The 13,053-nt window shown below is 55.0% G+C and overlaps 1 protein-coding gene across 1 annotated transcript; it reads right to left on the minus strand.

The window, feature by feature from the left end:
• Positions 1 to 7,446: 7,446 nt before the first annotated feature.
• On the minus strand, positions 7,447 to 10,563 carry LGALS1 (lectin, galactoside-binding, soluble, 1). The gene is made up of 4 exons (XM_008569758.1): positions 10,453 to 10,563; positions 9,089 to 9,168; positions 7,867 to 8,038; positions 7,447 to 7,651 (listed from the first exon to the last, which is right to left on the minus strand). Exons 1-4 carry the CDS (start codon positions 10,459 to 10,461, stop codon positions 7,505 to 7,507), a joined length of 408 nt encoding a protein of 135 aa, XP_008567980.1. The 5' UTR covers positions 10,462 to 10,563; the 3' UTR covers positions 7,447 to 7,504.
• Positions 10,564 to 13,053: the final 2,490 nt, after the last annotated feature.

Genomic DNA, 13,053 nt, shown 5'->3' on the forward strand with positions numbered 1-13,053 from the left:
TGTGACACCAGGAGCTGCTGCTGCCCCTCCCCTTCACCCTCAGTCCCTCCAATCCTCAGAAACTGAGCTGTCTGCTCAGGCTTGGTCTCCCATGACGTTTGGGTCTTCTTCTCCTGGTCTCCATTCTACTTGTACTCAGAGGTGCTTGAAGACCATCCCTGACCAACAGGTCACCACCAAGACCCACAGAGCTAAGGAAGCCAGCTTCCGCACAGCTCTTACACCCCTCCCCTGACACACACCAAAGAATATATAAACCCAGGCCTCCTGGCTGTTCTCCAGGTTGGGCCAAGGACGGACTTACCCAGTGCCTCCTCTCTCTCTGCCAGCATCTTCAAGTATTCCTGGTGGCGCTGAAACCAAATGGAAGGGAACAGGAAGTCAGTATGGCCTCTCAGCCCAGTCTTAGGCAGGGACATTGCTCACCTCCAGGTAAGTGAGACCATGGCTCATAGTGCAAGATCAGGAGATGACCCCATCCTCCACCTTTACTAAACTGTCTCTACCTGTGTAAACAGCTCCCCAGTCCTGCCCACACACTCCCTGCCCTATCCCTGCAGCTGCCTATATTAGAGCCACCTGAGGCTGCAAGTCCCCTGAGAATCAGAGAACTCTGTCCTGTCCTCCTCCCCATACCTCCTCCCGGAGCTTCTTCTGTTCCTCCTTCAGCCGTTGCTTAATCTCCTCAATGGCTGCCTTCTTTCGTTCCACCTTCCGCTTGTGGAAGCCTGTCAGGTACTCCCTACAGGAAGGAAGCAGGCGAGAGGCAGGAGAGAGTCAGGAGGAGACACGAGGAAAGAAGGGCTCACTGTACGAAGAGAAAAACAGCTAAGGCTGCACTATGTGTCAGGCACCATTCCAAAAATTTACACGTATTAACTCATTTAATCCTCACAACAACCTGTACAGTAGATATTAAACCCCATTTTATAGACGGGGATATGGAGGCACAGAGAGTCTTGGTTTCTTGCCCAAGGTCACATGTTTAGGAAAATAAGGGAGATGCTGCCTCTTTTCACTCAATACTCTCTAGGGCTCTCGGCTTCAAACAATAGGGCCAAGTGGTGGGCACACAGAACAGGTGCAGGCCCCTTCCACATCAGAAAATTTCATTACTCAGTGAATTAAGCCACTTCTAGGGGCCTTTCAAGTCCACCCCTACCCAGACCTCCGGAAACCGTCCATTGGACCAACATTCATTTCCCCAGGACACCTGACCCCTGGCCCACGCTGGGAGTTTCCTGATGATGCCACAGCATTTCCCTTTCCCCTCCTATTTGATCTCAGTCCCTTCTCATCTCCCTAGTGCCGACTGCTCTGTTCCCATTTTGTTCTGACGCCTTGCGCTAGGCTTTTCACTGACCATGGCCCATTTGTCCGGCCAGACGCCGAGGCTCAGAGGTCAGAGGTTCAGCTTCCCGGCCTGAGGCCTAGCAAACTGCAGGATCCCAATAAACGTCTGGTGGGTGAATGAAAGAACTCGAGCCGCTCTCATTTCATTCGCTCATCATTCATCAACGACGGCTGAAAGCCTCCTGTGTGCCGGGCCGCTGGGCTGGGCTAAGCTAGGGTGGCTGCAGCCATTGCTTTGAGTCCCGACCTCCGACTCCCCGCCGCGCACGTAGACACGAGGCGAGTTGTCGGTACAGAAGAGCACGCGAGAGCGGCGGCGGGAGGCACGGAACCGGAGCCCTCTGGCCACGCCCAGGGGAAGGGCCCTGGGCGTGAGCGTGCGCGACCCGGGCCTGGCTGTATCCTTGCCGGGCCGCCCGACGGGAACCCAGTCTGGCTGGGCCACTCACCGCCGCTTCTCCTCATCGAAGCTGAGAACGAGCCGGGGCCGCCGGTCGCCGCCATCCCGCTGCTTCTTCTTGTTGCGGCCCATAGCGGCGAAGCCTGCGGCGGCGCGACTTCTTGTAGCCGGAGACACTTCCGGGTGTAGCAGTTTTTGGCCTCGGCGCGCACCTCGCACCCAGGCTCTACAGTTCCGCCCTCCAGGCCCCGCCTTTTAAAGAGGCCGCCCAGCCTCTTTCCTCCAACTCCTCTCCCCCCCGCCCCCGTGTGTAAAGTGCTGGCTTCGGCTCTCTCAGCGACTCTCCAGCCCATTCCTCAGACTGCCTTCGGTGAGAGCGAGGCCCCTAGGCCCCACCGCCTAAGACGGTGCCTGGCACACAGTAGGTGCTCAATGTAGAGTTATTGGTGAATGGCCAAAAATTATTGATCCTACTTTTGGTTCTGATGTTAACTCGCTGCTGGTCTCCAAGAAAGAGCCAGACCGCCTGGATTTGGATACTGGTACCCCACCTACAGCTGTGTGGTCCTGGACCAATTGTGCCTCAAGTACCCTGTAGGGTAAATTCTGGACATAGCCCTATTGCCCCCTCCCCATGCATACCAGAGTTACCCCTCCCCTCTGGGAGACTACACCTGGCCAAGGTAGTTACCAAGGAAAGGAACGTCCCCTTTAAGAACAAGCAGAAGGCTGCAGGGAGCAGGGACCTTTAGTAAATGAACTAGCTCTCTGGGGCCAGGAGAGTAGCGAGTAGATTAATTTATCTGCTCAGCCAGATCTCCCGTGCACTCAGTTATGTGAGCTGGGTGAGGGTCTACAGGTAAACCTGAAAATGATTTACATGCCTACTCTGATCTGTTCACTGCGTAACTGTTGTATGTCCTCTGTGGCTGCACGGATATCTGACCGACTGGCCATCAATGTCCCTCCTAAGTCTAAGAAACCAATATCTCTACCCATTGGGCCTCCAGGTGAGTTCTTTGGAATAGGCAAACACTACACAAGTGCCATCGCAGATGTGGGACTCCCACGTTACGTAGGCTATTTGTAAACCCGGGATAATTATAGTTACTCTGTAGGTTATTGTAAGAACTTTGGCTGCACCAGAATCCCCTGAAGGGCTTGCTGAAACCCAGATCACTGAGTCCAGCCCCAGAGTTTCTGATTCAACAGATCTGGAGTGAGCCCCAGAATTTCCATTTCTAGGAAGTTCTCAGGTGCTGTTGGTCCATGGGCCAAACTTTGAGAACCATGATTGTGAGGAATAAGTGACTTTTGTAAAGTATGTGTAACTAATACATACATACACGTGTTTGCTATACAAGCCACCTTCCCTCGTGCCTGGGTTTCCACAAGTATGGAATGGGAGTGTAATACACATTGTCTACTGAAAATCAGGGCGTGGATGAGAAGGCACGCTTTAAAACACCTGAAAGGGATTTTTGGTAACTCGGGTTATATGCTTGAATCCCCATTCTCAACCCTACAGGCATTTTGTCCTGTCAGGTCTTGTGCCAGATGCTGCAAACACAGCTGCTGCCCTTGACTTTAAGGACTGGCCTGTCTGGCAGGTCAATGATCATGACAGTCTGGTGGATAATGCCTCAACAGTGAGAAGCTCAGGAGGCTGCAGGAGCTCAGAGTTGGCTCCTCCAGTATGGAGGAACTCAGAACTGGCCAAGAAGTGGGATTACCGGGGGAATAACAGACTCTTAGGAGCCAACCCTTTCCTTTGACAAGTGGGAAAGTTGAAGTCTAGAGGTCATGTACACACACGTATTGAGTGCCTACTGTGTGCCAGGCACATAGAGTAGGGAACCGTTATTACAGAGAGTGGAAGGGACTGCGGCAAAGCTGGGAATTGAACATGGGTCTTTGGCCTCCACACTCAGCTCCCTGGACTGCTGGCCTGAGGGATCACTCCCCCAGTAGCTAACATGCCCCCTCTGGAGGGCAAGGTGCAGACCCTCACCATGAGTTTTGGAAGGAGAGAGGCACACAGTAGGTGCAGGACTCCATAAATGTTGAGTTCATTCCACGAGGGTCCTCTGCTCAGGGGTTCCATGTTGGGTGCTGAGAGGAAGTTATCCTCAAAACGTGGCCCCTGCTTTTGCCCCCAGTGGCTATGCCCTAACATCACCCTTGGTACCCTCTCTTTGGGTAGAGACATGGCCCTGGCTTTAGTGAGGCCCCCTGAAGATGCCCAGAGAGTGACCTTCTGCAGCTGCACCGCCTCCTCTGAGTCTCAGGTCCCAGGTCCCAGGGCTGTCACTTGCTCTGTTTACCAGGGTTCCAATCCCCACCCAGAGTGGTTGTAGATTGACAGCGAAGGCTCAGCTGCTGGGCTTGGTAAGTCATAAGCCTGCTTCTCTTACCCTCCCCCTTCTTGGGCTCCTTCCCCCTTCACAGTTCATTCATTCAGACTCCCTCTGTGTTGAGGAGTGTTCTCAGAGCCTCACGTGGATTATCTCAGCTAATCCTCACCATCTCCCTATGAGGTCGGAGCTGCTTTCATCCCCATTTCACAGATGAGGAAATGGAGGCTTAGACAGGGGAAGTGTCTTCACCAAAGTCACCCAGGTAGTAAGTGGGGAAACCAGAGTCACTCCCCTGACTGCTGTCTTATACACAGTATGGTTCTGCCCTCCTCAAGCTTCCAGTCTGGCACAGAGATGGGAACAAATAAGAAGACAGCTGCTTGCACAGTGGAACCTCTGGTGGGGAACTCTGTGAGGTCAGCCCTCTCAGCCCAACCCAGCCCGAGCTGCTGGCCCATGCAGGGTTCAGGGAGGCCTCATCTGCAAAAGCTCCCAGTGCAGAGTGAAGTCTAAACACTTTCCAGGGAGTTTCATGTTCCCCTGCCCCAGGAAAGAAGACAATGGACTGGCAACCCCACTCCAAGGCAGTGAATTCCCCATATTCCAGAAGCTCGATATACCTTTACTTTGGCTCATGGTCTAAAACACACTTTTTGGCTTGCTTTCTCCTTGAAATTATTTTTACTTTTATTGAGCATCTACTGTGTGCTGGGCACAGCAAGAGATGGCACATTCTCAATAGAAATGACGATGAAGGGCCGGCCCGTGGCTCACTCGGTAGAGTGCGGTGCTGATAACACCAAGGCCACGGGTTCGGATCCTATATAGGGATGGCCGGTTTGCTCACTGGCTGAGCGTGGTGCTGACAACACCAAGCCAAGGGTTGAGATCCCCTTACCGGTCATCTTTTAAAAAAAAAAAAAAAAAGAAATGACGATGAAGATGATGAGCAAAAAAAAAAAAAAAACATTTGTTCAGCTCTTTCCATGATTATCTCTTTTGAGGTATGACCCTCATTTTATTAAGAAGGAAACTGAGATTTAGAGAGGTACAGTCATTTGCCTGAAGTCACACAGGCAGGAAGAACAGGTGCTGACGGTGGAGCCCAGGAGGTCATCGGACAGAGCTCTGCTTAATTTCTCTGGACTGTTTCCTAGGCTCTTGGGACACATCAAGTCTTAAAAAGAGTAAAGGGAACCAACATTTACAGGACCCCTACCGCATGCCAGGCACCATGCATTTCTACACATTTTCTTAGCTAATCCTCTTAGCTAATCCTCAGAACCCTACAGAGTGGATACTAGTATTAATTCAATTTGACAGATGAGGAAACTGAGGTTCAGAGATGTTGAGTAACTGGCCTAAGAGCACACAGCAGTGGAGCTGGCATTTAAACACAGGCCTGTCTGACTCAGAGCCCGGTTTCACAACCAGCGGCCTCCCTACTTACCTGCCCCAGAGCTCTCCTCTGCCCTCTTGTAGTCCCAGTCCTCGTGTTTTGTGGGTTTCAGCCAGCGTAGGGAGAATCAGTGTGGGTGAACTGTGAGAACTTAGGGAAAGGCAGCCTCAGGGACACTTCTTCCGATGTCCAGCAGAGGTCGCCCCTCCACAGCCAGGCTTCCAGAGCTGTTTCTGAGTGGCCACTTGGGAGCCCCAGGAGAGCCTGGAGATTGGGTGTGGCTCATGGGAGCCTCCAGCAGATGTGCTCCATCCTGTTTGGTCCTCTCATAGAGGTGGGTCCCCCCTCAGGCACCAGGGGCCCACTGAGATGGGAATCTTGCACCCCATTTTACGGATGAGGAAACTGAGGTTGGGAGCTGTAAGAGACCTATCCAGGGTCCCACAGCTGGCTCCAGCTGTCCTAGAGAGTGAGATTTGTTGAGGCTCCTCTCATGCCTTGGGAGACTGTGCCCTGGGGTTTTGGGGAGGCCAATGATGTTCTGATTCTAAGGCTTCCAGAATGTTGGCTCAGTTCCTACAGCTGTTTCCCAGGGAGCTAGGGGCTCTGGGAAAATCCGACTGCAAGAAATAAACAAAACAAAAACAAAAAAAAGAAAGAAAGAAAAGAAAAGAAAGAAAGAATCTGACTGTAGCAGCAAGCAGGAAAGAGAAGGAGCAGAGAAGTGGTCAGTCTGCAGGGTGCCCCAGCCAGCCACTCAGGCCCCATCACCTGTGATGGGTGGGTTTGATGGGGCTGGGTTAAGCATTGCTCTCTAAGGTAACAGAGCCTGGGCTGTCTTGGAAGAGACATCCTCTTGAGAAACCAGGAAAAGACAGGCTTATGGAGACCTCTTCTCAGGCCCAATGAGTCAGCGGCATCCTGCTCCCAAGGAAGAGGCCATGTACAGTGAGAGGCCTCAGGGAGCCTGGAGGCTGGGCCTGAAGTCGTCCGGCCTCTACCTCTCGGTTCTCTGCAGGGGCTGAAGGAACCCCCCACTCCCAGCTCCTCCTGCCACAGAAACTGAGCAGTGGGGTACTAGGGCCATCCCCCGAGCCCATATTCCCACTGTTGAAGTAGGGGGACCTCCTCAGAGCCACCTGCTTCCACACTAGCCCCCTGCTACCCTTACACTCCAGCAAAGGGGATATATGGCGTGGAGCCACAGAGCTAGGAATTCTGGGGAGCCCCCACAGGCTCAGCTGGGCCTGGTACAGACTGGGGAGTCATTCCATTACTCAGAGCCCAGTCCCTCCCCTTCAAATTGGAGTAATAACATCTCAAGAGGTAGTGTAGGAGGGACTATCCACTATCCACTGAGCGCTTACCATGTGCCAGGCACTGAACTTGGCCTCCTTCATGGAACATCTTACTTAATCTTCACAGCAACTCTGTGATAGGTTACGTGCTAATATCCCCCTTGTATAAATGAATAAACTGAAGCTCAGAGAAGTCAGTTAACGCTCACAAGGCCACACAGCTGGCAGCCCCTCGTTGTCTGACTCCAGACCTCCTTCTAGCTCATGAAGGCAAATGAGGGGCCCGGTTATTTTTCCCTCCAGCTCGTTCTGTTCTGCCCATCTTCACGGCATGAATCGGTCTGTCCTTGCCTCTTTCCCCTTTGGTTTCACTTATGCAACATCTTTTGAGCACCTACTGTGTACTGGTGCCCACTGGGCTAAAAGGAGTTTCAGGGCAGGAACTGATGGTTATTCAGTGGTCACCAAGCCCCCTACTGTGTGCTGAGGTCTCTGCTTGGCCTGGGAACCCAGGGGAAGAAGACATCACACGAACTTAGGAGGTGCAAGTGGAGGAAGTGAATGGAAATGAAGGAAGGGGCCAGGCCTGGGGGGGGGGCCTCTTATCCACACACTCATGTTCACATGGACACAGAGAAGGCTGGTTCAGGGGGAGCAGAGGCAGCTGCCTTTATTGGGGGCCATGGGCTAGATGGCTTCACTCAAAGGCCACACACTTGATCTTGAAGTCACCATCGGCTGCCATGTAGCTGATGGCCTCCAGATTGAGGCGGTTGGGAAACTTGAATGTGTATCCATCTGGCAGACTGATGGTCAGGTCTTCCTGGTCAAAGGTGATGCACACCTGGGGGGTGGAGAAGGGTAGAGAGCTGGGCCCAAAGGCCATGGGACCTCCCAGAGCCCTTTCCTGATGTAGCCCTGACAACAGCCCCAGTTCATGGGTGAGGCCACTGAGGTTCAGAGAGGAGATGCAGGTGGGGCCTAGGACTCTAGCCACTATATCCAGCTCTGCCCCAACACACCCAGTGCCCTGCCCCTGGCCCCCAGTCCCTGGCCCACCTCCATGACACTTCCACGCTGGAAAGGGAAGGTTTGTTCCCGCTGCTCGGTCCCCCAGGCCCCGTTGTCCTTGCTGTTGCACACAATGATATTGGCATCCCCATGGACGTCGAAGCGAGGGTTGAAGTGCAGGCACAGATTGTTGCTGTCTTTGCCAAGATTCAGCACAATGCTAGAGAGAAACAGGTGGGCTTGAGGACACCTCAGCCAGCTCTAGCCTCCCTGGGCTGACCAGTCTGCCACTCAGTACACCATTAATGCACCTAGCTGGGAGAACTCATTGAACGGGAGACAAAAATCCTGGATTCTAGTTCTGGCCCTGTGACCTTCAACTAGTTCCTGTCCCTCCCTGAGTCTCAGTTTCCTCATCTGTACAATGGGGTCTGCACAGGAAGGCTCTCTAAGGGACTTGCTGTGCTGATAGCCCAAGACTCTCGCAGACATTAGTGTTCTAGCCCGTATGGTCAAGGTCAGAGACCCCTTTCTTCACTTCTGGGAGGGCAAGTGTCCTGTCTGTCTTGTACATCTCTGTATCCCCGGTGCCCAGCACAGAGTGGGACACATAGTAGATGCTCAATAATTGCAGGGCAAATGAGCAGTTAATAATAATATATTTGTCAAGCAGAGGTAATAGCGATCCCCGGCTCTGAGGGTTTGGTAAGTGTGAAATGAGTGCCCGAAGTGTGCGCTCCTCACAGCATCAGCTGACCATCCTCTTCCCCCTGCCATATGCAGCACCTCACTTCCTCTGCACTGCAACCTCCCCCTTCTTTTACTGATGAACAAACTGAGGCTCAGTGAGCTTGGTTGACTGGTCCACAGTCACATGGCTGCAGAAAGATTGAGGGAGTGCATGACCAGCCCCAGGAACCTCAGAGGGAGGGCGTGGGTGACACCCTCCTGTGCCCACTCCCTGTACTGCAGCCTCCCCCCACCCCACCTCGGGTCCCACCCAGAGACAGAAGGAGGGCAAGGCAGATGATGAGGCCACAGCTGGTTTAGTTTAAGAGGCTCTAGCAGGGAGAGAGGGGGCGACAATGGTGGGGGCACCCAGACCCCACAGAGGAAGTGACTCATCCAGAAAATGCAGCATCGGCAGCTGGCTGTTAACCCCCTCCCCCCCGGGAGGAGCAGCGATTGCGGCTTGCCACGCCCATCCCAGTGGGACCCTTGGGCTCCGAGCCCCCATCCTGCCACCGGCCACCGCACCCTCGCCCCTCACCTCTTGGCGTCGGGGGCCACCTCGCCCCGCACTCTGAGGCACTCCCCAGGTTTGAGATTCAGGTTACTGGCGACCAGACCCTGCGTAGACAAGACCACGCCCAGCCAGGTTAGAGGACGTGGAGGTCTCTGCCCTCAGTGTCCTGGGGTGGTCGGGTGGGAGTGGGGTCATTCCACCTCTGGATCCTCTGACCAGGCCATCAGGAAGCCTGGGGGACAGGACGGGCTGCAAGTTCTAGCCCGATTCTCTGTGTGGTCCTGGGAAAGTCCCTGTCCCCAGTACAGTATGTTTCACTCTGTAACATGAGCCAAGTTCTAGGAGACAGGCTCTAGAAGGTTTTGCAGAACAGCTTGAGGATTTTGGAGTCAAAGTGGCCTGGGAGGTGGGGTGCTATGCCTTATTGCCTCATTTAGCAAATGGAGCGGATCAGGCTCTGAGGGGCAGCCACTTGACCGAGGTCATGCTGAATGGGGATTTGCCCCTCTGCTAGAGAGGAATGGCGTGGTGTTGGGCTGACCCCCACTATCCCCATCAAGCCCGCTCTGCAGAGAGGCTCAGAGGCTGGAGAGGAGACTCTGAGGAACAGGCCCCTCTGTAGGCAGGAGAGCAGCCAATGGTCAGGGTCAGGGTGGCAGCCAGGTTGGCTCAGGGTTAATGAGGCAGAGCACAAGGCAGGCTCTGCAGACTGGCTGGCGTCAGGGCAGGTGGGCAAGAGTTAACTGGTGTGAGTGGTTCCTTCTGTCAGAAACTTGAACCCTTTCCCTGGGGGCCTGCATGCCTACTTCTCCCTCCCCTATCTACCACTCCCACGTCTGTCTGAGCTTGGGGGTGTAGTGGGGAATTCTCCAGCCCCACCTGACCAGCCTTGCCAGAACCACCCTCCACCCCAACCCGATAACTCAGGCAGGCCCCTCCCGGACAGCCTGTCTCAGGTCCTGGCGACTTTTCAGAGCTCTCTGGAGTACAGGGTGACTCTGCCCTGGCCTGGAGACCAGGGACAGCTGCATGGGGGAGGGAAAAAGAAGTTCCTGGAGGTGGATGAGGGGGAAGGGACAGTGGCCTGGCTGTCATCAAACTGTCCCCCCCAGCTGGCCACACCCTTTCCACTCCCACTTCTCAGAGAGCTGCAGAGCTGCAGAATGTCGGGCCTTGGCAGAAATAACTGTGCTGCCAGACCCTGGAGGAATCCAGAAACTTCTTAAGCCAGAGAAGGCCTTTGGGGACCATGGCACCCACCCCCATTTTACAGGTGTGGCTACTGAGACCACAAAAGGCCACACAGCCAGGACTAGAACCCAGCTCTTCCTCTGGCCGTCTGCTCCTACCCTATCCCCTGGACCTTGGGGTGGGGTCCCCACACTCACACAAGCCATGGTTGAGGCCAGGAGGATGTTCCCTGGGACTGCGGCACCAGCTGTGTGAAGATTCCCCCGGAGAGATGATGGAGCCCAGCCGCTCCCACCCTTTTAACTGGACCAGACCGGGGTGAGGTGAGTCCCGCCCCTGGAAGCTCAGCCAATTGCAAATCGGGACAGGGATGGGGGCCACCGGAGGCGGAGTCAATGGAAGGTTGAAGCCGGTTCTGGAGCAGAGGTGACCAATCAGAGTGGTGAGCCCACCCCATTCCTTCTTAGCCACGTCCCAAGGGTCCAAGCTCCACCTTCTGTTCTCCTCCTTTACCCCTCCACCTCCCACCCCGAAATTGTGCTGTGGCCGGGATTGGGGGAAGCCAGTGGAAAATAGTTTGAGGATGAGCTGGGCCCAAGAGTTGGCGGGAAGGGACCTGGTGCCAGCAGGCTGAGCTCAGGGGGTGGCCAGAGAAGATGGCTCAGGGGGTGCAGTGTCCTTCAGACAATTAGAAGTGGGTTGGTGAGGCCACTCCCTGGCACGGGCCAGGGCTTGGCTCACACTATCAGCCTCTGCAGAGGGCTGAGGACTCATTAACCACAAGGCTCTGGCCCCACCTGGGCCTCCCCCGGAAGCAGGACTGTGGCTGCAGCTTGCGCGCCTCACTAAGGCTAAAGAAAGGCTGGGCCCGGTGCCAGGCCTGAGGCTGCTGGCCATGGCTGCAGCCTTAGGCCTCGGCCCTCCTGAGGGGCCTGCTGGGGATTCTTCCCCGCCTGAGAGCTTCTGGCCGATCGGAGACTGCCGGGCCTAGGAGTTGGCCCAGGGTGGGCCAGACCATGAGGGGTTGGGTTCCCCACGCTGTGTACCCCCCTCCACTTTTTTCACATCTCCCCTTCTGAGGCTAGGCACGGCCTTCCTTTCTCCATCTGTTCAGCAGATATTTTACTGAGCTTACAAGGTGCCTGGCCCTGGGCTGCCCTCAGAGGATTGAAAGCAGAACCCCACCCAGTCCCTGCTGTCAAGGAGCCCACGGTTGGGATGGAACCTGACCATGAGCCTAATTGAGAAGGCGCATGACAACGGCTCGGCTCTGAGGGAAGTCAAGAGCAAACCCCGTGGTGGGATGGAGACTGCAGGCTGTGAAGGAGGTAGGTCTTGACTGATGGGCGAAAGCTCAGGAAGGAGAAAGCACGGGTCTGAGAACAGTGGGTCCTGGGCATGTGGGGGGAAGGTGGGCGTGAGGCTGGAAAGCAATCAGTAGCTGCATCATGAAGGGCCTCATGGGCCAGGGAAAGCATTGGACATTGTTTTATCTGAGGGTGTTGAGGAGCCACAGAATAGGGGGAGTGAATACTGAGGCCAGATTTGGGCTATAAGGAAGGTCACTGTAGCAACAGGATTGAGGGTGGGTTTGAGGGGTGCTCACCCCACACTCAGGAACCAGGTGGAGGGAGGGGCATGGGGAATACTGGGCAAGGTGGGGGGCTTGCTAGGGGAATTGTCAAGGGGACCTCCTTCTCCACACGGCCATCCCCCTTCTGTGACTGCCAGCATCAAAGAGGGAGGAAGTTGCGGACTAGGAGTGACTCACGTCTGGAGGCCAGGCCAGCAAACCCACCCTGCCCTACCCTGCTTTCCAGCCGAGCCCCTCCACCCCCCATGCCCCAGGCTTCCTTCCTCCAGATGACTGAAGCCCACCCTGGCACAGGAGGAGAGGGGAGTGTGTAGGGCTGCAAGGTAGACCTGGAGAAGGGGCTGGGCTGCACCCCTGGGAATCCCTCTTCCCTCCTCCCAGACCAAGCTGGCTGCCTCAGCAACCAACCACAGCAGCTTCACTTTTTCCTCCAGGGCCTCCCCAAAACCTCAATCATAGGAAAGGATGGGTGGGGCCCAGCCTGCTCCACCGCCTGTCCCCTGTGCCTCCCCTCTCTGCCAAATCAGGGAATGGGGGCATTTCAGGCGGAGTCCTAGGCTGAGGACCAGAGCTGCTTCAGGTGCGGTCCTTGCAGGACTGCCATCAGGTAGGTGTGGCTGGCTGTCCCAGCCCAGTAGTTGGGCTCTCAGAGTCTCAGGAGCTGCTCCTACATCCTTCCCCCAACCTGGAAAATGGGCCCAGCTGCAGGGAGTGTTTGCCATTGGATGGAGGGACTAGTTGACTTCTCTCCAGGGTCTGGCTTGCTGAGGGCTGGCAGAAAGGCAGCATGGAATGGCAAATAAGTCCCCAAAAGCCCCCATTTGGGAGTCTGGAGACTCGGGTCTGGTTCTGCTCTACTATGCACCTCCATCCCCCACCCCAGGCATCCTGGTAAGTTGCCTCAGTCTCCCCATCTGTACATTGGGGAGGTGAAATCCTACTCTCCTGCACAAGGTTTATACAGAGTGGAACTCAAGTCTCTTGTACTAAATAGATGATTTTTTTTTTTTTTTTAAGAGATGACGGTAGGCCGGCCCGTGGCTCACTCGGGAGAGTGCGGTGCTGATAACACCAAGGCCACGGGTTCGGATCCTATATAGGGATGACCGGTTAGCTCACTGGCTGAGCGTGGTGCTGACAACACCAAGCCAAGGGTTGAGATCCCCTTACCGGTCATCTTAAAAAAAAAAAAAAAAAAAAAAAG

Source organism: Galeopterus variegatus, unplaced genomic scaffold (assembly GCF_000696425.1).
Source record: "Galeopterus variegatus unplaced genomic scaffold, G_variegatus-3.0.2 Scaffold527, whole genome shotgun sequence".
Lineage (NCBI taxonomy): Eukaryota > Metazoa > Chordata > Mammalia > Dermoptera > Cynocephalidae > Galeopterus > Galeopterus variegatus.

Coding starts and splice junctions, on each gene's coding strand:
- LGALS1 (XM_008569758.1), bottom strand. Junction 8,039..9,088: donor GTGGCCCCCGACGCCAAGAG/GTGAGGGGCGAG, acceptor GTTTCTCTCTAG/CATTGTGCTGAATCTTGGCA. Junction 7,652..7,866: donor AGCGTGGAAGTGTCATGGAG/GTGGGCCAGGGA, acceptor TCCACCCCCCAG/GTGTGCATCACCTTTGACCA.